This window comes from Seriola aureovittata, chromosome 23, assembly GCF_021018895.1.
Source record: "Seriola aureovittata isolate HTS-2021-v1 ecotype China chromosome 23, ASM2101889v1, whole genome shotgun sequence".
NCBI classification, from domain to species: Eukaryota; Metazoa; Chordata; class Actinopteri; order Carangiformes; family Carangidae; genus Seriola; species Seriola aureovittata.
Genome location: NC_079386.1, coordinates 6,395,668 through 6,422,568, shown reverse-complemented (window position 1 = coordinate 6,422,568; position 26,901 = coordinate 6,395,668). Strand labels below are relative to the sequence as shown.

At 42.0% G+C, this 26,901-nt stretch overlaps 2 protein-coding genes and 1 long non-coding RNA gene across 3 annotated transcripts; 2 read left to right on the top strand and 1 right to left on the bottom strand.

The window, feature by feature from the left end:
* The first annotated feature begins 1,317 nt into the window (after positions 1–1,317).
* cct7 (chaperonin containing TCP1, subunit 7 (eta)) lies at positions 1,318–6,894 on the top strand. Its single transcript, XM_056368841.1, has 12 exons — positions 1,318–1,381; positions 2,654–2,737; positions 2,851–2,920; positions 3,012–3,118; positions 3,245–3,423; positions 3,581–3,752; positions 3,940–4,104; positions 4,201–4,389; positions 4,499–4,596; positions 4,685–4,817; positions 5,693–5,899; positions 6,023–6,894. Exons 1-12 carry the CDS (start codon positions 1,376–1,378, stop codon positions 6,248–6,250), a joined length of 1,638 nt encoding a protein of 545 aa, XP_056224816.1. The 5' UTR covers positions 1,318–1,375; the 3' UTR covers positions 6,251–6,894.
* On the bottom strand, positions 6,533–26,901 carry hspa12b (heat shock protein 12B). Its single transcript, XM_056368839.1, has 14 exons — positions 26,188–26,901; positions 24,145–24,208; positions 23,607–23,689; positions 22,776–22,900; positions 22,499–22,685; positions 22,072–22,176; positions 21,634–21,750; positions 19,066–19,243; positions 12,375–12,461; positions 10,535–10,639; positions 10,205–10,463; positions 9,945–10,048; positions 8,870–9,060; positions 6,533–8,788 (listed from the first exon to the last, which is right to left on the bottom strand). Exons 2-14 carry the CDS (start codon positions 24,188–24,190, stop codon positions 8,306–8,308), a joined length of 2,070 nt encoding a protein of 689 aa, XP_056224814.1. The 5' UTR covers positions 24,191–24,208; positions 26,188–26,901; the 3' UTR covers positions 6,533–8,305.
* LOC130164241 (uncharacterized) lies at positions 19,213–20,027 on the top strand. The gene is made up of 2 exons (XR_008826582.1): positions 19,213–19,296; positions 19,666–20,027. It is a non-coding gene; the product is annotated as an uncharacterized LOC130164241 (long non-coding RNA).

The following is a 26,901-nucleotide window of genomic DNA, read 5'->3' as shown; positions in this document are numbered from 1 at the left end:
AAAGCAAAAGTAAAGACACATTATTTTCTGTTTTATGAATTTGGCTAAATTTCAAAATTCAAATTCAAACATGCATTTTAAGTCTAATTCCAACTGGACTTGACTGCAATTATGTGATATAAACATTATTGAGACGTGGCAATGTGAATCCAGCTTCCTGATCTGCGCTTCAATACACAGGTAAAAAAAATACACTATATAACAACATGTAGAAGCAAAACCACAGCGGAAAAATTATACAGTTGGATAAAACTTGTTATTTCATCCTCTACTAATGCACTATACAACAGGATCATTGTACCTCAAAGAAATGCAAATTTTCTCTTCAATGTTTTTTTTCCCCCAGCACAGTATGCAAAGACACAGACTGCGTATTCAGTATGTCATGTTAATGTATATGAAAACTATGCCATATGAGCATCTCTGTGCCTATGTGTGTGCTGAACTCTCTATACATTACTGCGTTATTTAAGCAGTGTGACATAACCTACAATGTTATGTCACATTGCTTTAAAAAAGAATCATTCTATAACCCACAAGGAATTAAATATACTAACATAGGATTCTATTTGACAAAAACAAACACAAACCTTAATGCTAATTAAATGTCAGTACTTTAGGGACATTAATTGGAGCTTTCAAAAGATATCTACATACAGTAACATTGTAAGAAACAATCAATAAGCAAATTTAATAATTTATTGTCCATTTCATTTAGTTTAATGAGAAAATCCCATCATTAATGACCAGCAAAAATAATATTTAAGCCACATCCTGATATTACAATGACCAAAATCTCAGAGGATATCTAGTCACAATACCATGATGTCAATACATGACAATATACTGTATCATCCAGACCTTTATTAAGAATGCAGTTAAACAAACTGTGTGTATACCAGTGTATGGAAACCCTGAAATGCTCAGTATTAAATGACAAATATTACTATACAGAAATTCTGAAAAATTAATAATTGCAACAGTAAATAAACATGACACTATGAAAAAGACTTTTATGTTGAAAGAAAATTTTCGATAAATTAAGAATCAAGAAATAACATTTAATAATAATGAGCTATTATTATTTTAAAATGTATCGGTTCATTTATATATTTCAAGCATATGATTATTTGTTCCATAATGTTCATTCAATAATGAGCACCTTGAGACTCAGTGCTCGTTTTTAAAAACAGCCTTTGATAGCACAATTGAAACTTGTTTGACAATATGTATATATGTGTTTTATTTCAGAAAAATTCAAATCTTTCACTAAATATTGCAGCCCTGATCTTGAACGCACCCCCAGCGTCTATCGCTTTCGCAAAGCATTGTGGGTTGAGTTGCCGGTGGAAAGCTTCTCGAACAAACTGCAAAGATGATGGTGAGTGAGTTAGCATACATGCTCCAAACTCAAACTTACAATCCACGTCCATCGTGCAGTTCGTCTGCCAGCATTTGAATCTTTACCGCTCTCAGTTTAGTTGACTATCTGTTGGCAGACTGGGGAAGCAGTTATTTTGTGAAAATTATATATTGAAAGACTTGATTGTTGTCCAGACTGTGTTAGCATCGTAGGATTACCCGGTATCAATGGGCGTATACGATGCTAACGGTGATGCTAGCTAACATATCAGCAATTACTGTATATTAAAGAAACTATTCTCAGTTGGTTACAGCTTGAACTTGTATTTTAAGAACAGTTGATTGTATTTTTATGTCGTAAATCTGAATAGCGTCTGTCATTGCAGCGGTGTTAGCTTGTGGGTGAGTTAGCTGTAGTAAAGTAAGTCTCTTTGTATGAATGGCTGCATTGGAGACATTTCTGTTTTACTGCTGAAGAGCAAAGAGCTGTCCTAAATAGACCACTGTCTTTAATTTGTTGCTATGGTTGTTTCAGTGTTTGGCTCGTGATTGAGCATCTTATGATTGATTCTGGATGATGCAGAGTCACAGACAAAGGCCTTAACAATATAGAAGTTAATAAACTGTGTCGCTGTCATTAGCAGAGATCTACCAGCCAGTTTTCTGAAAATAGTGATGTGTAATGTAAGGCTTTAAGAAGGAGCTGGGACATATAGTCTGCCAAAATTAGCAGTGTAATATAAACTGTAAACAGACAGTTTGTGTTTGACAGTGGGTAACAAAAGCATCACACCTTACAGCTACAGCAGCAGCCTCAGCATGTGTGGCTTTTACCATTTTAGGTCAAATGTTTGTACTGAAGCACAGTGAAATGCCTGAATAAAATATAATTACAAAATAACATTGTAATGTATCTCACATGGCAATATTTATCTATTATTCAATGAAGTGTTTGCTTTGTATTAATTAGCTTTTTACAATACAAAGATTAGATTAGGATTTCATTGAAGGATGATGAACAGTAATATTGACTCAATGCTGGACTGTAATATTATACGCTTTACCTATATTTGTACTTCAACTAAACTTTCATAGTCAAACTTTTCACTGATACCTCTGCTATTCTGTGTTTTGTGATGTTCATGAGGAAGCTAACTGTGGCTGCATAGGTGTGCAAGTAATATTCAGTTTTATGAATAAATTTGGAGTAAACTGTTGGATCGTTTTTTTTTTGTTTTTTTTTTAAACCCTCTATTTCCTCTCACTTCATTTATCCACCTCTCCCTTCCAGCCCACACCGGTTATCCTGCTGAAGGAGGGGACAGACACGTCTCAGGGCATTCCCCAGCTCATCAGTAACATCAATGCCTGCCAGGTCAGAAAACTACCCCTTCTCTCATTGATTGTTTGTATATTTATTTCCTGTTTGTGGCATCATTTAACTCTGTCATTATATCTTTTTAAGTGTGCCTGCTTTTTTCCTCCCAGGTAATTGCTGAGGCTGTCAGGACCACCCTGGGGCCCAGAGGGATGGACAAACTGATGGTGGATGGCAGAGGTGAGGAGAGACGGTTGAACAATGAATGGATTTCAGGACTCCTTGGTCTACAACTCCTTTATCACAAATGTGTGAATGTTGTGTTTTCCAGGTAAGGCCACAATCTCCAACGATGGAGCCACCATCCTGAAACTGTTGGATGTTGTTCACCCCGCAGCCAAGACCCTGGTTGACATCGCTCGCTCCCAGGATGCTGAGGTGAGAAGTGTGTGTGTGTGTGTGTGTGTGTGTTTAAGGTTCTGAGCCAAACATGGGGTGTGGACATCTGCAATCTGACACAAACTAGAAATGACAACATCTTTGTTTCCTTGGCACCATCCTCAGGTTGGGGACGGCACCACCTCTGTCACTCTCCTGGCTGCTGAGTTCCTGAAGCAGTTGAAGCCGTATGTGGAGGAGGGTCTCCACCCTCAGACCATCATCAGAGCTTTCCGCACCGCCACCCACCTCGCTGTTAGCAAGATCAAGGAGATTGCCGTCTCTGTGAAGAAAGATGATAAACAGTGAGTGCTCAGTTTCACTGTGACAACTTATTTGCGTGGCAGCCATGTAGCGTTTGAAGTTTGATCTGTACTAATATGGTTTCCTTAACTTGCAGTTAAATTGAGCTTTAGAAACTGGTCTAGTTTTACATTTTCACACGTGCGTCTTTCCTCTCAGAGAGCAGATGCAGTTGTTGGAGAAGTGTGCAGCCACAGCCCTGAACTCCAAGCTAATTGCTGGTCAGAAGGAGTTCTTCTCCAAGATGGTGGTGGATGCTGTCATGTCTCTGGACGAGCTGCTGCCTCTGAAGATGATTGGCATCAAGAAGGTCCAGGGAGGAGGCCTTGAGGTTTGTACCTTGAGTTCAGCACTTAGAGATATGATTCTTGATGAGAACATTTTAAAATGTGGTTAAATATTTAAAGAAGCAGCAAAAAAGTAAGGATAATCTCCTCTTCCCTCCCCCTGTTTGCTCTTTGTTAATTTTGCTATTTCAAATTCTTCCTCCTCAAATTTTCTATATTCCATCTGTACAGGATTCCGAATTGATCTCTGGGGTTGCGTTCAAGAAGACCTTCTCCTATGCTGGGTTTGAGATGCAGCCTAAGCGCTACGAGAATCCAAAGATCGCTTTGCTCAATGTGGAGCTGGAGCTGAAGGCTGAGAAGGATAACGCTGAGGTCCGCGTGAAATCTGTTGAGGTATGAAGACTGCAACACAGCATCAAACATCTACCTGAAAGTCTGTATGTGGTGTATGAGTTTTTATTGTTTCCTCTTTTGTCTCCGTTTCTGCAGGACTACCAGGCTATCGTGGACGCAGAGTGGAACATCCTGTACGACAAACTGGAGAAGATCTATAAGTCTGGAGCCAAGGTGGTTTTGTCAAAGTTGCCGATCGGTGACGTGGCCACCCAGTACTTCGCTGACAGAGACCTGTTCTGTGCCGGCAGAGTGCAGGAGGAGGACCTGCGGAGGACCATGGTGGTAAGTCTTACACAGACATACAGTATAGGCCTTCTGTTGCACATTTTGATGTTGATGTTGAAAGAAGCTTGAAAAATTATTGACCGACTGTGTGTAATGTGACCTCCAGGCCTGCGGCGGCTCCATTCAGACCTCAGTAGGAGCTATGACAGACGACGTCCTGGGACAGTGTGAACTCTTTGAGGAGGTCCAGGTCGGAGGAGAAAGGTAAGAGAGGGGCTAGTTAGGTTTTAACTAAGGAAACCATGAATCATTTCAGTCCCACAGCTCACACCCATCATGTCTGTGTCTGCAGGTATAACTTCTTTAAAGGCTGCCCGAAGGCGAAGACGTGCACCATCATCCTGAGAGGCGGCGCCGAGCAGTTCACAGAGGAGACGGAGCGATCGCTGCATGATGCCATCATGATCGTACGCAGAGCCATCAAGGTCAGTTGACATGTGCAGCGTATGTGAGCAGCTTTGCAAGAAGGCTCGTTATATGAGAACACAATGCTGTATATTAATTATCAGAACTGTGTTACTGCTCATTCCACCTATACACCATGTTGTGTTTATTAAGATATAGTTGTGTGAAATATAAGTCTTGTGACTGTACAAAAGTGATCTGCAGGTTTTTTAGTTTGGGTTTTGTTTATTTGTTTTATTCTCCACTTGATAATTCTTCCATCCTTGATGCTAAATTTATGGGAACGTGTAGTATATTTAAAACTGAGCTAAATTAAAAAAAGAAAATGGCCAATAAAGATCATTTGATTATGTGAATCTTGGTTCGTTGGCCACATAATTCAACATTTGAGATACTGCAACATGGGCACAGTTGTTGAGAATCAAGCAACTTATTGTTTGAGCCATTGCCTGTGACCAGGCAAAGTTTAGCTAAGGTAACATAAGTTGTTAAAGCTCATTGCCGTTTCCGGCTGGTGTCATTTATTAACATCAGATTTTATGCTAATGCTAGATATTTGCCATAATGTTAAGAATTCAGTGTTTGTTGCACATGGTGGAGTCTGGCATTTTTGGGTGGAAGTGGATTATTAGGAATGTGATTCAAGAACCAGTCAGTAGAGGGGTCCATCACACAGAGATCACTTACTTAGAGTTTTCCCCAAATCTGTTTAATTTTTGATGAAAATGACACAAGATTTGGTTTTAAATCAACATTGCAGTATGCCTGACTTCTGAGTCACTTTTTTTTATTTGGATAAGCCTCATTGTTTGGTCGATCTTTACAATATATTTTGGATCTAAAACTTTAATTCACTGAGGGCAGTAAGCTGACTGTATTTAACCGCTGTTTCCAGAATGACTCCATTGTAGCGGGTGGAGGAGCCATAGAGATGGAGCTGTCAAAGTACCTGCGGGATTATTCCAGGACCATCCCTGGAAAACAGCAGCTGCTGATTGGAGCGTACGCCAAGGCCCTGGAGATCATCCCCAGACAGCTGTGCGACAACGCCGGCTTTGACGCCACCAACATCCTGAACAAACTGCGCGCCAAACACGCACAGGTAGGACATGAATACACGCTTACCTAATCCTAAAACACTTGGGGGAGGTGAGCATTGGCATAATGGCGCTTTTATGGCCTTCAGTTTGAAAGGTGTAGCTTCATCTGTCTTATCTCACTGCAGGGCGGTATGTGGTACGGCGTGGACATCAACAGTGAGGACATTGCAGACAACTTTGCTTCCTGTGTCTGGGAGCCGTCCATCGTGCGCATCAACGCTCTGACAGCAGCTTCAGAAGCAGCCTGCCTCATCCTGTCGGTCGATGAGACGATCAAAAACCCCCGCAGCTCTATGGACGGACCTCCAGGTGGCGGCAGGGGCAGAGGCCGTGGGAGACCCCATGCTCACTAAGAGGAAGCAGGAACAAAACCCCATTTTAAACTGGCCTTAAAATCTAAATGTAGATCAGGTTACATTTAAACAAAGATTGCGTTGAATGTATCTTGACATGTTTGACCTGAATTTGGATTTGAATTCTAGATAAAATGAGGTTTTCTAACCAGTCATAGACACATTACAAATGGCAGGTGTAGTGAAACAAACAAAACGGGGGGAAAAGAGAAGTTCGTCTAGTAATTTCAAGACAGATTCTTTGGACTTTGTCAAAGATGGCTGACATTTCTTGTGTTGTCCTTGTTTTTTTTTTCTTACTGAAGCTTTGACTTGCTAATGTCTTTAAAATTTCACGCGCTGTTATCGTTCCACCTGTGATCGTTTTACTGAGAAATGATTCTGAAATACAAGAAGAATGAGATCAATCCCCCTTGGTTTTGAATTAAACACACTCCTGTCCCCTCAGAGTCAGCTCTTCCTCTCTGACCTGAAGGAGCCGTCATTTCTAATCTGGTTTTTTTCTGTTACGTGACAAATTATGTAACATGGAGAGTAAAGCACTGATAGGATGTTGAGCAGTTCTGAACCGTTTGTCATTGGTTATGCTGTGTGAAACTATTTATCGGACCATTCTTATCAATAAATTCACAGCTTAAATCACACTGTGTTGACTGATAGTGTATCAATACACTCATAGGTCATACGTTTTATGATATTACTTTATACATAAACATGGATACAGTTTAATACAGTATACACATAAAAACATCATTTCCTGACTTAAACATGACAGGGTGATGACTCTAGGTGGTACAATTGATAACCAACACTTTCCCCCATCCACCTTTCTTTCTGCAGGAACTCACTTTAAAGCTGCACTAATCAATATTTTATATTATGGATCAAGTCACTAATTGTAATGACAAAAATGTCACTCACTGCTCAACCAACTCTACAGTTCCCCAGGAATGCCAACAACTTGATGAGGATATATCAATGTTGCATTTACAGCTTGATCCATTGCCCCTATGTGGCCAAAAAAAATCTAATAATACAGCTTTAATGTCGCAGTAGGTTTTGAAACATTTGAAATAAAACAACTGTTGTACAGTTAAAGCTCTCATCCTGATTTGGAAAGAAGAAATCAGGTAATCCCAAACATGTTCCCGTGTAGTGTAACACAAATGCTGAAACTTTTAGACATGGATGTGGGTGAAACCTGACTTTCTAAAACTTTGTAAGTTCAAAGTATGTAATAATGCAACGGTCCTTCCCAATATACGCCTCTTACATGTGTTTTGATTTTTATCCCTGGAGTGTTTATATTCCAAGGTGCTTTCTCAGCTAGTAGTTCAGTCTTTTCACCCCTAGGTGGTGCACAATCATCGACATGGGAGAAACAAAGCTGCAGTCCAGGTCGTAGCATCAATATATGAACATCATATACATCATATATGAAGGTTGAAATAGGATTTAAATGAGGTATCATTAATTATGTGAGGGAAAAGGCAACATTCCTAATATTTAGCACTGAACACACACGAGTGAGTCTCACTCTAGGTAGTTTGCTGCTTCAGGTAGAGTCTCTCCAGGTAAGTGTTTTTGAAATACTCCTCGGACAGGTTGAATCATTTGATGGTACCTGTTTGTCTCACTGCACTACAGATTTGTATTCAGCCCTCAGCTTGCATTTGGTTTCACACATGTGGCACTCAGAATATTTTCTGGGCAGGAAATGCCTGTGACAGCATTTATATGGCGTGACATGAAAAACTCGCCACTGAAACCAGACAAAGTAATTTCTTCTTTCCCATGCCGAGAGGGCACCCTACAGTTCAACTGAATATAAATTCTTTTTAGGACTTTCATGATTTTTTTTTTATACTCTAATGATTAAATGTAAATCCTAAATGTCTGAATTATGAGGTGTGAGTTTCTTCAATTAATGCAACCCTCCCCGTCCTTCCAAAAATATTTGAGCCCCACTCCCAAAGTACCGCTTTTTCTAAGATTATCATTCTTGGAATCAGTTATTTCTGTTTTCAGATCCTCGTCTCCACTTCCTGCTCCTCCTCAATTAGACAGGAAGTCTATGGAAGCCCGGACAGAGCGGTTAGACATGACGTCAACGGCTGTGACTTTGATCTCTGTGTCTCCAAACTGCATGGTCGCTCTGATCTCCCTCCTCTCTGGGACTCCTCCTCCTCCTCCTCCTGCTCCTCCCACTGCTCCTGGTAGTGGTAAAGGTTCTGGTAGGTCTAACGTTATCGTCCCACATTTCCTGACGCCGGGGTCAGAGATGTATGTAACATCGTCTGTGATGCTGCAGTAGATGTTGATGATGATTTTCCGTTGGCCCAGACGAGCAGGGGTGTAGCTGCGCCTCACGACCTCGCCCAGAGCCACCGACTGGTCGACAGAGACAAAGCGGTCGAGGATGTCGGTGCACCACTCGCGGCCATCTTTGATAAGGAGTTTATCTCGAGGGTGGCGCCCCTCCACAAACCGGTTCAACACGCCAACACCGTAGGTCAAGGGGCATCGGCGCACTCGGACCTGTTAGAAAGAGATTGTTAGATCATGTGTTTAAAGACATACTCCTGCATTAACTAAGGTAGCTTACTCCAGAGCCCTCACCACGGTGGGATCCAGCCCGAAGAGCACGGCACCCTTCAGTATGGTAAGGCCAACGTCATGGGGGATGATAATGCGGCACGTCCGCCCCAGGGCCTTCTGGACTGCTTTCTGCAGCATGGGCGACTCTGCAAAGCCTCCAACCAGGAAGAGGAAGCGCACACCGCACACCTCTGGCTTCACCATCAGCTCCTCTGTCAGGGGGAGAGGGTGGGAGGGAGATCTTTAAAAGAAGTTCGCTTTTTTTTTTTGTGTGAGCAAAGCGTTTTTGTTCATGTGAAAGGAAAAGATGGGGAGCAGTGGTACAGTAAGTGTATCATGAGTCTGGATGTTTCATGGGGGAATACTGATTTCTTTAAAGTTATTTTTTGGGGGCATTTTTGACTTTATTCTGATAGGACAGTGAGAGATAGACAGGAAAGTCGGGGGGGGGGGGGGGGGGGGGGGGTGACCTGCAGTGAAGGGCAATGGGTCGGTCTCAAACCCATGGCCATTGCGGTTAGGACTAAGCCTGTTAGATACCAGGTGAGCCATCATTACTTCCCTTCTATCAGCTAAACTTGGTATTTTTTCAACTTATGTCTTTTTTGCCTTTCACTCTTTCTCTTATGTTTAGTCAGTGAAGACCAGCAATGCTAAATGCTGGAAAACCGGTCCTTGGTTTTAAATGCACCACTGGAATGTGAGTGATTTAAAACAGACACTCTCAGTATTTCTGTCTTGTGTCTTGACAAGGCTGTAAAAAATGAGGTCACTGTCATCTAGAACAAGATACCAACAAAGCCATTATGACTAAATTCTGTTTTGCTTGTCTGAGCTGTAGATGAAAACTGCACTATGTGTTGTATTTTTGACAGTTCTGGCAAATCCCTGTGACATTGGACAGAGACAGTCAAGACAAACCCAGTTCCCATCTCTGTAACTTACAGCTGTACTAATGAGCGGCTATCTAGTGATTAGTGAAGGTTTAAGGACGATGAACTTGTCTTTACAGGTTAATTTCACCAAAATGTCGGCATCTCCCTCTACCCATATAAACTTTGCATTTTGGGGCAGTGTCTTCTTGTGTGTTTCTCACCAATATGTTTGACAATGTTGACAATGGTGGGCTGGAAGAGCTCGGTCATGGCTTCCTGTGTCAGTCGCAGCATCCCCTGGGACGACCACTTCACTATGTTCATGCTGACACACACACACAGAAGAGAGAGTTTGAATCTTGACCGATGCTGCACAAAATCACTCCATTGTTAAAACTGTTTGCTCACCCACTCCCAATCTATCATCTCTGTCATGCACACACACACAAACACACACCACATTCCTCCAGCCCACACTCACTTGCTCCTCCTCAGGGCGGCCTCCACACTCTGCCCTCTGTGTCTCTTGTAGTAATCAATGAAAGAGAAGGGCAGGGAGATATTGAGGGCGTTGGCTCTGCCCGGCGCCGCCGTCCGCTTCCTTGCCTCGAATGCAATGGTGAGGTCCACCCAGGCCGCCGGACGTTTGGCTTTGAAGCTCTGGATGAAGTCCTCGCCGAAGATCTGGCACAGCATGGCTTCGAAGGCCAGGTCTACGCCGACAGCCCCGTACGGACCGCCTGGGAGAGAAAGTAGAGCTTTGGAAACTGCTGGAAATTTTTGTGTTTGCAAGATTGCAAAGAAACTGCACCTGAAGCCTTGTAGAGCTCCTTCAGTGTTCCCTGTGGCTGCTCGATCTGATGGACAGTCAGGTCAACAGTCCCTCCTCCACAGTCTGCAACAATATACCTGTCCCCTGCACACAGAGAGCACACACACAAATTTAGTTCATTAAATCTGTTGTTCTTGATAAAGCTCATCAGTTTGAACCCATTGTGAAGGATAATGTGTCTTCATTTTTGTGGAATGTTTCCAGTGTGTGTGTGTGTGTGTGTTTCCCCTGAAACTCTTCAACCAGCGGACTCTCTCATAAACAACCTTCAGGCATCTGTGATTGCTGCACTCCCTCTGTGAGTGTGTTTGTGTATGATACGATCAGCTTTTACCCTGGTACGGCTGACCACGCCCTAAACTCAAGAGCGTATAAGGTCATATATGAGCGGGTGAGAAAGAGAAAGAACGGAAGGAATAGATGAACAAAAATGAAAAATACAAGAAGGGATGAGAGAAGAAAATGGAAGAGAAGGAGAGTAAAACAGGGTTTCTACTCCTTTGGTTTATTTGCAGTGCAGAGGCAGAGAGTCCCATGGGCTGGGTCCTTCCTGTGTGTGCATGTGTGGGTGTGTGTGTGTGTGTGTGGACAGGAAAGGGAGCAGAAAGGGTCAGCAGGGACACGTGGCTCCTCAGATTTTTGTCATGGTTCAAAAGAGAGAGAAAAGTCTGTGTGCAAAACCAGCAAAATAGATGAGTTTGATTGTCCCTAGTTTGGAATTTATCATCTCTGGGAGCAAGTTTTATGGTTGTGAAATATTCGTGTTTGGTTGTGTAGAAACTGGCTGAGTAAAAGTCCTTTCTTGAAATATTATACTTTATTGTATTATATACTTTTTAGCTTTTTCTCAAAACGTTATGATTTCATTCTCAAAATTGGCTCTGTATGGAACCTCGAGTGTACCACACAGTAAGAGCACCAGGAACTGTATTTTGATCTACATTTTTTTTTCTTTTCCAGAGCTTTCAACCAAAGTTCACTGTATTCCATTTGCTCAGTTGTCATGGAGTTTGGGAGAGTTTGGGAAAAGCTTGTAAGTGGACCTTGAGTTGCTTTAGCTTTATTAGTGTTTCTACAGGCAATGTCATTTAAATGTTTGATTATTAAATCATCATAATTGACTTAAAAATTGAATAAAATGTCTGTTACTTTCATTTTAGAACTGTTAAACTGTATTATATTTTTGTGGAACACTCAAGACTCCATGCTGGTCCTCTCTTGTATGACATTTTCATTATAGTAAAGTGTGGCAGGTTGGTCATGATGTGGTTAAGCCAAAAGGCAAATAGCAACTAGCTATTTAACAAAAATGTGGTTTGGTTTTTGAATACAAACAACCAGTGCAGATATTGTAGATAAGGAGTCACAGTGACCATCCTGAATTTAATGAAAACCCAGTGAATGGAGGAGAAAGAGGAGGTGATACATAGGAAGGAAAATCTGAGGGTTAGTAGAAATGTGAAAGTAGGTGTGACTGCTTCTCATAGACAGCCTGCTGGGGTTAAAGGTCAAAATCATCAATATCTCCGACATGTGGGGTCCTTCGGTCTCTCTTACACACACACACACACACACACACACACACACACACACACACACACACGCACACACGCACATACACACACACGCACACACACGCACACACGCACACACACACGCACACACGCACACACACACACGCACACACACGCACACACACACGCACACGCACACGCACACACACACACACACACACACACACACGCACACGCACACGCACACGCACACACACACACACACACACACACACACACACACACACACACACACAGGGCCTTACCAGTCTGCAGCTCTGACCACAGCTCTCCAGTTCCACTCTCCACCAGGAAGGTCCTGCTGTGTCTGGATCGCCTCAACTGCTCCCTTGCTACGATACACACACACAAAAGGCTAAATACACACAGGTGCACAACATACTTCGGTTTTGGATATGATCTTTGTTGCACACACACACACACACACACACATATATACATACAAAATCATTTATGTTATTAAATCAGTTCAAAAAGTCACAGCGAGGCAGAAGATCTGTACACTATGTTCAGACAGGAGGCAAGGTGAAATTTTACTTTAAGCAGTGTAGCTGCTTAACAACATACAATATAAGCAGGATAAGCATTTAAACCAGATATTATGATCTAAGTATATCATTTCAGATTTACTTCATTCTTGCTCATTCATGTATTATGTATTTTCTTAGAGTCATATAGACAGTCATATAGTTGGTTATACATAACTCTAGTCTTAATGCTAAACTGGGCTAAGCTAAGTGTAGTGATTTGGAAAGAGGCTACATGTTCAGTTTTATTGAAACATTTTCATGTACTCTTTATATTGAGGTAATACACATTTCAGTCAGTAGAAGGTGCTGTTGTGGATTTGCTAGAGGGATTATAGTGACAGGCTCTGCACATGCGCAGCTCAGAAATAAACGAACTCGTGGCCTGTGGGAGACTCAAACCGTGGTCCTCTCTACCAATCCACAGGTACTGTAAAACTCACTTTTATTTTCTTAAACGGGCTCTAAAACTCATGTAGCAGTGGTAGTAGTTGTCTGAAGTGTGTTCAGAGAGTTTTGAGATGTGTAAGATTTGCAGCAAGTTTGTTTTTGTACTTGAATGTCTCAGCGTGCGTTGCCAAGCTGACGGTAATGTCACAGGAACGTCAGTCGGCACCGTAGTTTTATAAGTGTAAGTACTTGACGCTAGTAATCAGTAACATGGTCAAACGTGTTGTAAATGTTGTTAGGATGTTAGCCAGCCAGTAGCGAGTAAATTGGGAAAGGAGAAATCCCACATTTCGACTAGTGTCACCTTCGCCGCCATGCTGTGGCTGCGCCACGTTGTTTGCTGCCGCCACGTTGTTTGCTGCCGCCACGGTGTGCAAGTGTGAGGGAGTGTGTGTGTTTGTGAATGTTGTGGTCTGTGGATCACTTTTGATAGTGTTGAATGAGTGTAAACAGGATTATATTATGCTAATGTGTCTGGCACAGGAAGAAAAGGGTATAACAGTTTTGAATAATTCTGAATTTATGTGCACTTCTTTTTTTTTTTTGTCAGAATGTTTTGTGTCACTTATTGTTGTTTTGGTTGTAACGTTATTTGTTTGATTTATGGAATATGTTAGTTTTAATATTCTTTGTACCTAGTGTGAATGTGGAGATTGTTAAGTAGCAATTGGATGAAATAGTTCTCAGAAATAAACGAGCTCTGGTCTGTTCAAGACTCTAACTTTGGTCCTCTCTCTTTCAATCTACAGTCCTTTTCTTTATATTGGCTACACAGTGCTCTCCCGCCTGTGTGCTGCTTGCTGCCTGTACAGATTTCCCCTAGGTCTGGTGCCGGTAACATAAGCACCTACCTGTTTCAGCCTTGTACTTAAAGTGGCTATAATCAATATTTTATATTGAGGATGGATCACAGATATTTCTCTCATGAGTCAAGGGAGTCCAGAAACAGAACTTCAAATGAATGATAATGCGTATGCTTCATGTGTAAAAAGGCAAGTATTTGTTAACAAGTTCACTAATATCAACCTAAAAGTTGCTAATATGTCAGTGTGTTTGCAGCCTGTTTGTGCTGCCCCCTAGCAGCTCAAACATGAGATCAGGCCTTCAAGATATGAGGAACATTTGCGATGTGTGATGAGACTGTTCAATTTTGTAATGATGATATTACTTGTGATGAATAAACAAATATTGAAGTGCGCATATACAGTTTTGCTGAGCGAAGCTGAATGAAGAACAGACAAAGGTCACTATCGGTCATCTCCTCCGTCCTCGTCCCTCCGCTGCAGGTAATGTTGCAGGTTTGCACTGCTGCCTCTGAGCCGTCTACTGTGCCTGAGTGAGAAGCTGCAGCCCGACACCAAAACATGGTGTTTTTTTTCCCCGACTCATTTGGCTCGGGCGCTGCTTGAAAACCCTATGACTGCATAGCGTGAGTAAATAAAATTATTGTTTCTAATTCATCGTTTCAGTCAGTCCTTTACGATGTGTTCATATCGCAGTGATCCGATCACAAGTGGACAGCTCTCAAATCGTCAGTTCACACCTGACTTTAAAATGCATCTCCACATGCGTCTTGGTTGACCACTTGTGATCGGATCTCACTTCATATAACGCCTTCATGCCCCACTCGCTGTCGCTCGCTCTCACACACACACCACAGACTGTAAATAAAGATGGGTTTAGCCTCCGTGAGGTCACCCATAGGTTTCTGAAGAGTGGTTTTGAAGCTCAGAGTGGGCTGTTCTGTCATCGCCATCTTGCCAGTACCTGACTCCGCAGAACTCCCGGATAATCCATAAATGGGCAAAGAGGATGGGCGCGTGTTGAGCCGAGACCCGTCTGTCACTCAAAGCGGCACACCCTCAATTCTGCAGCACGTTATGCCTTAATAAAATTTAAACGATTTAGTAGTTAGCCATACCACCCCCCCTTCTCGGTTGCTGCTTGACACACACACACACACACACACACACACACACAAGTACATTAACAACGGCCCCGTTTGTCGATTGGCTAAAAACAACAACGCATACCTCTTTATTTGCATATAAAGCGGGGAACGGAGATCCGATCACAAGTGGTTAATCAAGACGCATGTGGAGATGCATTTTACAGCCAGGTGTGAACTGACGAACAGAGAGCTGTCCACTAAGTGATCGGATCATCCCTGACGGATGTTAACACCAGGTCTGAACAGGGCCTATGAAACTGTGGCGGGACTAATCAGACTGTGTCGGAGGACGTCAGTAGAGTAGGCGGTCCTTCAGTGTGGCCCAGTATGCATGTGCGTTCACACTGCTAAAAGAATTTGGACACATGTAGCCCAGACCACCTCCGACTGTGGACTGAGTGATCAGATCTCAGATGTGTCCTCAATGCGTCTCGTCTTGGGAGAATTCACACCAGGGTTGTGCCGATGGACGATGGTATCAGTGATCGACGATCATTAGAATTATCGTCAGTCCTTTACAATGTGTTTATTGCACATGTTCATATCGCGATGACGATGAAAATAAGTTGAATCGGTCAGCTCTACATGAGTTATATTTTCAAGAAAGAAGGTGACCTCATTGGCTTTACTGTGACAATTCTACTCAAACTGAAGCATTTCAAATCCAGTGAGCCTTAAGTGACATTGTGTCTATCTTTTTAATTTTGCCATCTTTTACAGAGAGCTTTAGGGGCACAGTGGGGATTTCTGGGCCCCTGGGGCACAAGAAGGAAGTTCAAGCCCCCTGTAATATTGCTATGGGCCCCTCTTTTCTAAATGAAATAATTTCATGGATTCTCTCCAGCTGCGGGCCCTCAGAGACGTCACCACCTTTCACCACCTCGCACTGCTTTGCCTGCATGCAAACATCTTTTGGTCTCTCTCTGTAAACATTGTAGGGTCAGACGCTTTAGCTTGTTTAATATTCAGTGCACACTAGCTTAAACAAAAACAGAAACATCCCAACTTTCATCTTAATGAAGATGAATGTTTTTCATTTATACTACATATAATAAGGTTTAAACAAGTTATACAAGAGTATAATACAAAAAAAGTATTTCAATCCAAGTAAAACAAGAAAAACATACCAAAATGAGTCATAATGTTTTTGCATGACAAGAGTAATTTGTTGGAAATGAAGAACACGTTCACTTTTCAGCTGTATTCATTCTCGACTGGTGGGTTAAGGGGATGGATGGGGGCCAGCAAAAGCAGAGCACACTCGAACACATCTGACAAAAATACGGAATATACCTGACAGCCTGTTTGACAGAGCTGATGCAAAAATACGCCTCCATACATGCGGGTGAACACATTAGATGAGACGTAATGGCTTGAAGATGAGAAATAATTTAAGCTCAAAGAAGTAAGAGGAGGAAGCTGGCATAAAAAAAAAAGTATCTGTCTTTCTCTTGATAAAACAGGTTCTCTGGAAGTGCTGTAAGGAGAAGCTGTGGTCCTGATATATGAATGTGTGTGTCATAAGTCATAGGTTTGACAGTCTGGAGTGAAGTGTTTGTATAATTTAGGTGAAAGTGGTTTTTACTACGTTCCCTCTAACCCCATGAGTAGAGAAAGAAAGAAAGATTGACTGTAAAGATTAGGCTTATTGAGCAGCAATGTCCTACAATGTCTTGAAAGCAAAGTACTCTTACTGCTGTGCTAAAGCCCTGAATGACGCAGGAGGGTGTGTGTGTGTGTGTGTGTGTGTGTGTGTGTGTGTGTGTGTGTGTGTGTGTGTACGTGTACGTGTGTACGTGTACATGGTAAATGAAGCTGAACAAAGAACACCACAATCATAAAGGCCTTGATTTCATCCGTGTGTGTGTTTGTACGGGGGTGATGAATGGAACGCAAGTCTGGAAACCATTTACATGAAACAGAAAAGAAAGTGTGTGTGTGTGTGTGTGTGTGTGTGTGAGAGATTTTCTTTTATTTTAATGGCTCCCCAGTGCTATCTTTGGAGAAGAAATGAGGTGGAAGAAAAGCTAAAGATAGTAAAAACCATGACCATGATGCCAAGTGTGTGTGTGTGTATGCAAACATGTCTGCTGAGTGTGTGCGGGTGCGTGCGTGTGTGTTTGCAGACTCCATGCAAAGAGTACGACCTGGCAAAAGACAGTTTGAGAGAGAGAAAGAGAGTGAGAGCAAATGCTAGAAAGATGGAGGGAAAAGAGAGAAAGAAAAATGAAAGTGAGTGAAGGAGAGGGAGAATGACAGGCCAGGAGGGGGTGAGATCATGGTCTCACTGCACCTTGTTCCAATTACAATATCCTGTGTATAGTGTGTGTCTTTGCGTGTGAATGTCTCGGTGTGTGTGTCACTGACTGCATATGTATAAGTGGGCCTGTGCAGGGGATTTTGGACGGCATGTTCGCTTGCTGAATTATGCATCAGTCTCCTTTTTCACAGTCTGAAATGGTCTTTGTTCCTTGCTTGTAGCTGAATTGTTTCCATGCAGCGCTCCTGTACACTAATGACAATACATCTACCGCTCAATCAATAGTTATAATTTTTGGAAGCTGTCACTTTTATCCTTTTATTGTGAAAAGGTGTAGCTTTTGGCAGATAAGCTTTTTGGTGCATGAACTATAGAGCTGCAAAGTGAAAGGAGCTGCTGGTTCTGGAAGTATTTTTCCTCTCTGCAAATTCCCTATTTGATTTTTTTTTTTTTTTTTTAAAAGCTGCACAGTTCAAAAATGTATATATATGTATGTATATTGTGAAAGTTGTAATGACAAACCCACAGGGAATTATAGCTAGATGCAGATCCCCTCAGCTCTGTGGAGCATTTTAGTGTCTTTTGTGCCATTGTTGTGGTTTTAGGGTCCCCAGCTTTACTCTTTCGCTTCAGTCTCACTGCTCCAAACAGCCTTGTTTTCAGCTACAAAACCAATATTTCCACAAGTAGTTGTTGGAGACCAAACCAGAGCTCTTTTTTTTTTTTTTTTTTTTTTTTTTTTGTGGTTCAATTCCGAATGAATCCTAATGTTTTTCTGTGTCTGTTGAATGTGAAATAGGAAACTGTTGCTAACACATTCATGTCAACAACTTTATACACTGATAATATGTCGTTGTTTCTTTTTACAGCTTGCTCTTGTCCAAAAAAAGATTAATTGTTGTATATTTTGCCATCGCCTTGACAGACGGCTCTAAACAATACAATACTGCTGAGTCACTGTTGCTATAGAAAGAGCCAGATTGAGGTGCAAGTTAGAGCTGTAGCGAATGCATTCCCATACTGCCACAATACAGAAGAAATATGTTTTTAAATCGTAGTTAATTTGCATGATGTGTTTCTACACACAATTTATTAATAGTTTAAATGCACTTTCTTTCCTTATGCGTCCTCACAATCCTAATTCAACTCTAGTGTAGCCTGTTTTATGTTGTTGTGTTTGTTTGTTGTTTTCTGGTGCTGCAGGAGCAATACATTTCCATTGTACCTCTGCAACCTAAATCAGAAGACGGAGTCAAAGTGAGTTTCTTTGCTAAATATTGGACCCTCAGAAGCTGAAGACCGGTCTCTCACAATGTTTCCCTTCATGTGAATTCCTCCCCCTCTTTCTCCCACTGGTCATGTTTCCATCTCATGACACATATGTCCTGTCCAAAGTCATATGTGTCTGTGTACAGCTCCACACACACAACTGTAGGTCATCTGAGGCAAAACCACGATTAGTATCAGTTCTCTCTCTCTCTCACTCACTCACACACACACACACACACACACACACACACACACACACACACACACACACACACACACACACACAGAGATTTATCGTGAGCAAAGACCACAATCCCCAAGTGAAATCAAACAACAATATTTCCAGGAACACAGTGTGGTTTCATGCTTATGCTAATGACAAAGTCTACAAGGAGACACACACTCACACTCTCTCACACACACACACACACACACACACACACACACACACACACACACTCTTTCTCTCTCTTCTCTACCTTGTCTGAAGCTGGAGTCGAAGGGCCGGGACCCGTCCAGATCGAGGCCGTTTGTGATTGGCTGCATGCTGAGGTCAATCACCTGGTGGAGGCGGAGCTTGCGGCAGTAAATGGACGCAGCCTCTGGTTCTAGAGCGATGAGGAGCTGCTCAGGACAGTCAGGAGACACCAGACCAGCCTGGAGAGGACAAGAAAGACACACAGAGAGAAACATTTACAAGCAGATTTTAAGTATCTTTTTTTCTCCCAGTTTTATAGAGACACTGAGTTGCATTGTTGTTAGTTTTGTAATTGGAGTTGATTTTAAGACTTTTAGTCCAAGTCACAGGTCTTCAAGACCAAGCTACAAGTCGGTTAATTTGCCGGCAATTAAAACTGTTTCCAGGTCTGAAGTCAAGATCAGGTCCTGCTAAAGTCTCAAGTTGTGACTTTACCAGGTCAAAACTTGGGACAATATTTTTGCCAAGTTCTGTTTTGCAGTTAAGTCTCAAGTAAGTCACGACTCACAGCAGTCTACAGCTCTGTAATGAGAAGAAAACTCAAAGAAAAAACTAAAACCCAATAGCTCTGTCTGCTAATACTTAACCTTAACACAAACAGAAAATCGACCTGCTCAAAGTGTTTGATTGACAGGTGGAGTGTTCAGTGAAGATGGAAGATGTGCTGGAAAGTATTTATTCCTGGAGAAGCAAAGTTTTTCCCTCGCACATAAAGAAAATAGGTAGATGTAATAGTCACCCATGTCTTACAGTAATTTGAGACCTTTCTACACACTAAGGCAGCATACTGTTGTATTTTGTATGTTTATAATTTTCTCTTGTCTACTTCTTTCTATTCTGTCTTTACTATGGCTCATGGACAAAAGAAAGAAATTTGTCAATAGAAAACAAAAAAAAGATGGTTACAAGTTTCATAGAAAAAGGAGAAATTAAAAAAGAAATAAAAGTAGTTGTTCAAACATTTTCCAGGTCAAACTGTATCATTCTTTATAATGATTTCATGATTTAGAAACCTTTTTTAAGATGCCATACAAAGTGGTGTTATTTAGTTTAGGATGAGCTTTGGATGGAGTGCAGGACAAGTCTCAGAAGGCAACAAAAAAAGATGAGGAGGAAAAAAAGATGACAGAAGAACACTCATGGAGTAAAACACACAAGCTGAAGGACAGCTGTACAACAAACATATGAAGGAACAAAAAGGGAGAGAAGATGATGTGAGCTAAGGTTTCTGTGTTGGGATAAAAGACGGAGGAGAGGAGAGGAGGTACATAAGCATTAGTCCTGATGTATTGGGAGTAAAGTTGATATGTGTGTCTGTGTGTGTGTGTGCGCGCAGGGTGGGGGCCTGGACTCAGCTTCCTGTGTTTGTACGCCGGTCTCCCTCATTGTTCGCCGCTGATGACATCATCAGCAGGAAGCACACACACCCTGACGGCATCAAGCCAGGAGCCAGCACAGGGTGTGTGTGTGTGCATATATGTCAGCGTTCATGTGAGAGTGTGTGTGCATTAGACTATTTATGTATGTCCCAGAGTGAGTGAATGGCAGATGGCTGATAATGACTACGTGAGCGCAGGCAAATAAGGAAATCATGACATTAAGAGTAGAAGGTCATGTACAGTCTTTCCCATGAAGTGTTGCATGTGCTCTGCACAACTGGACTCACACTCACAGACACACAGGTCGGCCCATTCTCATTGATGAGTATTGCAATAGGACCCCCTGCATCACTGTACACAGTTCCTACAAGTCATTTTAACATGCACAGTACACCAAGGAGGGGCCGTGTGTATGTGGGTGTGTGTTCGTGGGAAGATGTACCAGGACAGAGGCAATGGAGCAGTGTTGTGTGTGTGTGTGTGTGTGTGTGTGTGTGTGTGTGTGTGTGTGTGTGTGTGTGTGTGAGAGTGATGTTCCATGGAAACAATCAAAATAATGGAAATAATCAGACTGCCTTTATCTCATGCTTTACATGCTTTGCACTTTCTTTCCATCTCCCTGTTGTTCTTCCTCTTCCTCACGCGCATGCACACACACTGAGTCCACCGTTACCCTCTGCGTGTGTATGTACGTGTGTGTGTGTCTTGAAGATTCAGTCAAGGTTGTTGAAACTGTTAAACTGAAGCTGACTATGACGACACTTTGGACAATTATTATCCAGTGAAAAACATGTATTGCCAAGAAAAAGGATCAGGTGTTACTTTGCAGTATCTTAAAAAAAAAACCAAGTATGATAAAGATACAAAAATTAGGAAAATAAATAAATAAACAGGGAAACTACACCATAAATCAACCCATAAACCAACTTTATTAAATCTATATACAGATTAATAGAAATAAATTTAGCCTGAGGTATATGAACATTTTCTCCACCCATGAAGCCGCGTTTAATCCTTCAGTTTATCTGGAAATCTAAAAATCACTAAACGTGCAGATGTAACTTTCATTGCATATGTGTTATTTAAACATTAAGCATAAACTCTTCATGGAGCCTCTTTAATACAAACTGTATTAGACTCTTTAAGTATTAATGTATGTAAAGTATCTGCGTGCGTGCGTGCGTTGCTACCAGGTATGCGGCCTCTCTCATGAACTGTTTGGCAGGTTGCCTCCACACAGCGGGGACAGTGATCACCCATCTGATCTCCTCTCCCTCCAGCACTGATGAGGACTGGTCCTTCACTTCCTGGAACACAATCCAGAAAAATACTGTCAAAATTAAGTCCAAACATCTCCAGCCAGAAACCGCATCGATTCTTGATTTACTCCGTCTTGTATTTTATATCACTAAATATTATTTTGAATTTGCTAAGAACACTTACAGTACAACAGCATATGACAATACATCAGCTAAAACAGTCCTGGGTTAAGTTTTGGTCTCAACAGCTTGGTTTACAAAGCACAAAATGTGTGTCCATATATACTGTACATACTAGATTCACACACATGTACTGTATTGAATGTGTGACACCATACTGCAATAATTAAGTGGAGCTTTACAGTTTACCTTTAGAGCATGTTCCCTGAAGAAGTGCAGGGCGTGAGCGAACACCTTGATGGCCCTGACCCTCCGTCCGTTGACCGCCTCCAGCTCTGTCTCCATGGTGAGGTCCTGCATCAGACACAGTCACAACTTCTGAAACATCGTCTTCCCTGATGCTTAAATAGGAACTTAACAGCAGGTAAATCTTGTTTCTTTTTGAGCTACATTGTTTTTTTTCTTCTTCTCATCTTGCTGCAGTGATGTAATAGTGTACTCTTGGGTGATAGTACATCATGACATCACTGTTGGGTGTGGTTACAGGTACAAGAGACTTGAAACTTTCAGCTTTTCAGCCTGGTATTAAGTCACTCTTTAAAGTCTACATATATTATATGCACTTCTACTCTTCTATTTCACCCTTTACATCGTATTTTCTCGCTCTGTTTCTTACACTTGTGCTGTGGATTTTCATTTTGAATTTATCAAAGTAGAGCCAGTGCCGGGCCTCCTCCGGGTCCAGGTCGTGGTAGAAGTCTCGTGCCGCGAAACCAAAGCTGTGGAACCGCAAATCGGGAGTCAGCAGCAGACACGTGGGGCTCTTCTGATTGGCCACTCCTGGGTCGCCGCCTTCCCAGCGCCTGCATGGGTTGGAGGAAGAAGCTGTCAAGAATAGAAAATAGAAGAGAATAGAATTGGGGGGGGAAAAACCCATGCAGACAGACTCTTACTTCATCATGTGTATGGCCTCTGAGTCCTGTGTGAAGCTGAACGCATAGCCGCTGGACGTTGTCCCAAAATCTATCGCCACGACAACAGAGAACGGACAGGCCATCCTGGGTCTGACCTCCACCCTCTGGGAGAAAGAGACAGAGGGAAATTTGGGTTTGTACTAACAAGAACAAAACTCCCCCTCAATCTCTTCTGAGCTCATTTATCTCTTTCTTCTTTATGTTTATATGATGTAACACTGAACAGGAAACACCCAGAAAGAAATCCAGGCACCATATACAAACTGTAATATTCACATATAAAATAAAACACATTTCTGTTGATTTATGAAAAGAAACAAAGAAAACAATTTTTAAAAAGCCCATGTTCTTTTCATACTGTGACTGTCTACAGGCAGAGCAGAGTGCATGAGCTAATGTGGGCTATTATTTCTGTGTGGACAGGAAGCATGGGTTGGATTTAAACCAATGTCTTTTACGGGACATGTAATTACCAAATATTACATTACATTTCAGAAATAACTAGTTTCTATGAGTGAAAACAACATGGATTTAGGAGGTTGGCTGTTTTTCCACTCCTCTCTAAACTAAAGTTCCTCAAGTACTTATGGAAATTCTTAATTTTTCCTATATATTTCTTCACCACAGATTGTAGCCTTTACCGGGTCCTTGTTTCACATCTACACTTCACACTCGTATAAACCACTAATAACACTGTGAAGTGGATGTGGCTTTACAGGTCCTGTTTAAGAGCTCTATATAAAGAGAAATAAGTAGAAAGAGGAAAGGTTTGTGTAGGAGTGTCTGTGGTGAGTGTGTGTCCAAAGTTACTGGCGAGGGCGAGGGTGTGAGGGGTGTGATGCTGCAGTCATTTCTGGCCGTGGCAGGCGACGAAGGGGCTGATAAATTATCACCTGAGAAGAGAAAATTAGAATCTCACTATAAATTGTTTCAGCGTTGTAAAAGCACAACACATACTCCACAAACAGAATAGTCCAGAATCAGTGTTTAAGGAGATATGCAGCCTTGGGAAAACGCTTATCAAAGGGAAACAACCGTTACTGGACTGTCATCACATGCTCTTACTAACATACAAGTACACATGCAGAAAACACCTTATTTTTCACTGTGGCGATGAGCAAGGGGGCGTTAACACACTTGACCCGAGGCTCTCTAGATGTGAGATTGAATATCTGTAATGAACTGGAATGACTGGAATGTCACTGGAATCTGATGTGAGTAATTTAAGTGGGAGGGGGGCATGGAAAGTTCAGAATGTTAACACTCCAGGAGATAAAGGAGGAGAAGTGAGTCATTTTGACCTGGTTGCCATAGTGATTAAGTGTGCGAATGTGTCTGTGCATCTCACCCGGTATCTGCAGGCTGTTTGGGTCTGGCTGCACCACGTCAGCCATCTTTACAGGAGCCAGGGTCTGCAGAGAAACAACATGAAGCATATGGAATTACTAATATAGGAAACTCTGTTTTGGTCTCCACTTACTCCTGAGGGAAATAGCTGACTCTTTTGGTGCTAAATGTTTATCAGCTAGTTGCTAACTCTGTCTATCTGTTGTTTGGTGCTGGGCAGGTAGTGCACTGGTTAGCGTGGTTTGTTCAGAGGTTTCATGGTAACAACAGCTGCCAGGAAATTTGGTAGATGGGAGTGAACCATAACAGTAAAGTCAGCCGATAAACCAAACAATGTGCTGACAGACGTCAAAATGTTCCACAGGGCTGAGGGGAGCTGCAGAGTCCAGTGATAATTATATGTGAGCTCACCACTACGAGTGATCTATTTCAGATTACGCACAGGTAAGGGAGACATTGTTAACATATAAAATATTGATGAGTGGCGTTTTAAGTTATTTATTTCAATGAGTGGTAATTGGATGTAATAACAATAGTCTCGTATGCCACATTATACAGAAGTACAATAAAATAAAAGTGATGGCTCAGAGATAAGAGGGTGTGACCAGTGTGTCCAAAATCACTCTCTCACTAAATTGCCATCTCTGACATAATAAACCCTCAATAATATATTCTATTGAGAGTAGTAAATTCAACTTTTGGACACTAATGAATTACTGTAATTTTGTCCGTTGAGTAAAGTGTGTGGCTCATAATTTACCCTGAGAATTCAGACCTCAAATACAATGGCAAAAAAATAAATTTACCAAATAGAGAGCGACTTTAGACACAGCAAAGACATTTGTCAGACAAGGAGGGGAAGTGAACGAGACACACCCCGACAACAGCAACTGTCACTGTGCACTTGAACTTTGAACTTGCAGCTACTCCAGCTGCTCAGAGGTCACTGAGTGACTGCAGTGTCAAGCTTTCAGGTCTCATTTTATGGATCAGAATCTCCTCCGAGTAACACGTAGGCTACAGTATGTTACTGATATATAACTATGACGTAAGACAACATTTTATCTGGGTTAAACAAACAAAACAATATATAGATGAGTAAGAGACAGTTAACAGTAGCATGAATAATAATGTGCACTTATTCAAAATACTCTCACATTTATACCTGACGAATGTGTGCATTTCATTTGTTTTATTCATATAATCATCTAATTAGTGAGTTGTCTGTATGTTGACTGTATGGCGTGTGTGTGTGTGTCTGTATTGGATTGCAGCAGTGGATCAGTCTGTGATCTAAGCTGGGAGCAAACTAAACAGATGAGTGCAATCAAACAAAGCTGTGTTTGTTTAAATCTCTTTCTTGTGCATGTGTGTGTGTAGAGAGAGAGAGAAAGTGAGAGAGGCCAGAAGTTGGTTTGACATCCTTTCTGTACACGCATGTACAACAGCTGTGTGCATTTATTCAAACTTTTGAATATAATATGTGCTTGTGCATGTTCGCATCAAATTTGGCATTGTCCTCGCACTTGATGATAAAACCAGGGAGAGGATGAAACTCCACGTCCCTCCTCTGCTTCGTCTCTTGCACAAACACTGCACTTCTCTCTTTCCTTCCCTCTTTCTGCTTTCTCTCTCTCATCCCCCTCATCTCTTTACGCTCAATGTGCAGTGGATGGTTTACACCCCCCTCGCCCCTTCAGTCTCTCTACTTTTGTCTCCCTCTCTCAGACGCACGACCGGAGTCTTGCAGGGGATCAGCAGAACAAGCAACTCCAACCCCCCAGAGATGTTACATTAGAGACACATTGTGCAACACACTCCACTTTCATGCACCATTAACAATGAGGCTCTCTCACTTTGAAGTATATGGAGGAATTTTGTGACTATTACTGGTAGATTTACCAGCAAGACAAAAGCTACACTACACTCTACAAACATGCAAATTTATAGTTGAAAAACTTCGTCCAAAATAGCTTTTAAAAAGTGCAATCAACTTCCATAGGAACAAGAGCTACATGTCATCAACAATTTAATGTTAACTCACCTCTGTATGCTGTTGCAACACTATGCCCTTGTACTTTTTTTGCCTCTGCAACTGTATTCCCAAACCCTGGATGTCAGCAGTCCGAAGTTTGGAATCTGCCTCCAGGGAAGAGATGGAGATGGAAAAGAAAGAGGAGGAAACTGTGAGGATGCTTTTCTAGAAAACCCCTTGTTGAGAATGGAAGACTTTTCAACTGCCTTGCAGGGAGATTTTCCCAAAATTGAAATTCCCAAATCAGCGATCAGAACAAGCCGCGAGGATTGTTTTTCTTTTTCTTCTTCTTCTTCTTCTTCTTCTGCTGAGAAAATCCTTCCGAGTTCCGAGTTGGATTCGTAGTCCTGTCTCCCTGCAGCCGAGCTCACCGTCTCTCTCCGCTCTGCACAGGAATGCCAGAGAAAAGTGGTGACACACGCACACACAAACACACACACACACACACACACACACACACACACACACACACACACCAGTTGCAGGAGTGGGAGGGCTGTGACAGTGCATAGGAGGGGGAATGCTGGGGATTTACCTCACTGGGAAACTGCTGTGTGTGTGTGAGGGTGGAGTAATCTTGAGCAGGCGGTGTATCCCAGTTAAGTCATCTTGCCCTTTCTCTCCCCGCCCACTCCTCCACATCTATCCTTCCTCTGTTTAATTAGCTCTTCCTGTCTTCCTCTTTGCTTCTCTTTTCATCTCGACCTCCCTCCATTTCTCTTT

Excerpts from the sequence above, each read along its gene's own strand:
- hspa12b (XM_056368839.1), bottom strand. The coding sequence starts at position 24,190 with ATGGCTGACGTGGTGCAGCCAGACCCAAACAGCCTGCAGATACCGG. Across the intron at positions 22,901-23,606 it reads TCACACCCTCGCCCTCGCCA|AGGGTGGAGGTCAGACCCAG; the intron begins GTAACTTTGGAC and ends TCTTTCTCCCAG. Across the intron at positions 9,061-9,944 it reads CAACATTGTCAAACATATTG|AGGAGCTGATGGTGAAGCCA; the intron begins GTGAGAAACACA and ends TCCCCCTGACAG.
- cct7 (XM_056368841.1), top strand. Across the intron at positions 2,738-2,850 it reads GTAACATCAATGCCTGCCAG|GTAATTGCTGAGGCTGTCAG; the intron begins GTCAGAAAACTA and ends TTTTCCTCCCAG. Across the intron at positions 4,818-5,692 it reads TCGTACGCAGAGCCATCAAG|AATGACTCCATTGTAGCGGG; the intron begins GTCAGTTGACAT and ends CGCTGTTTCCAG.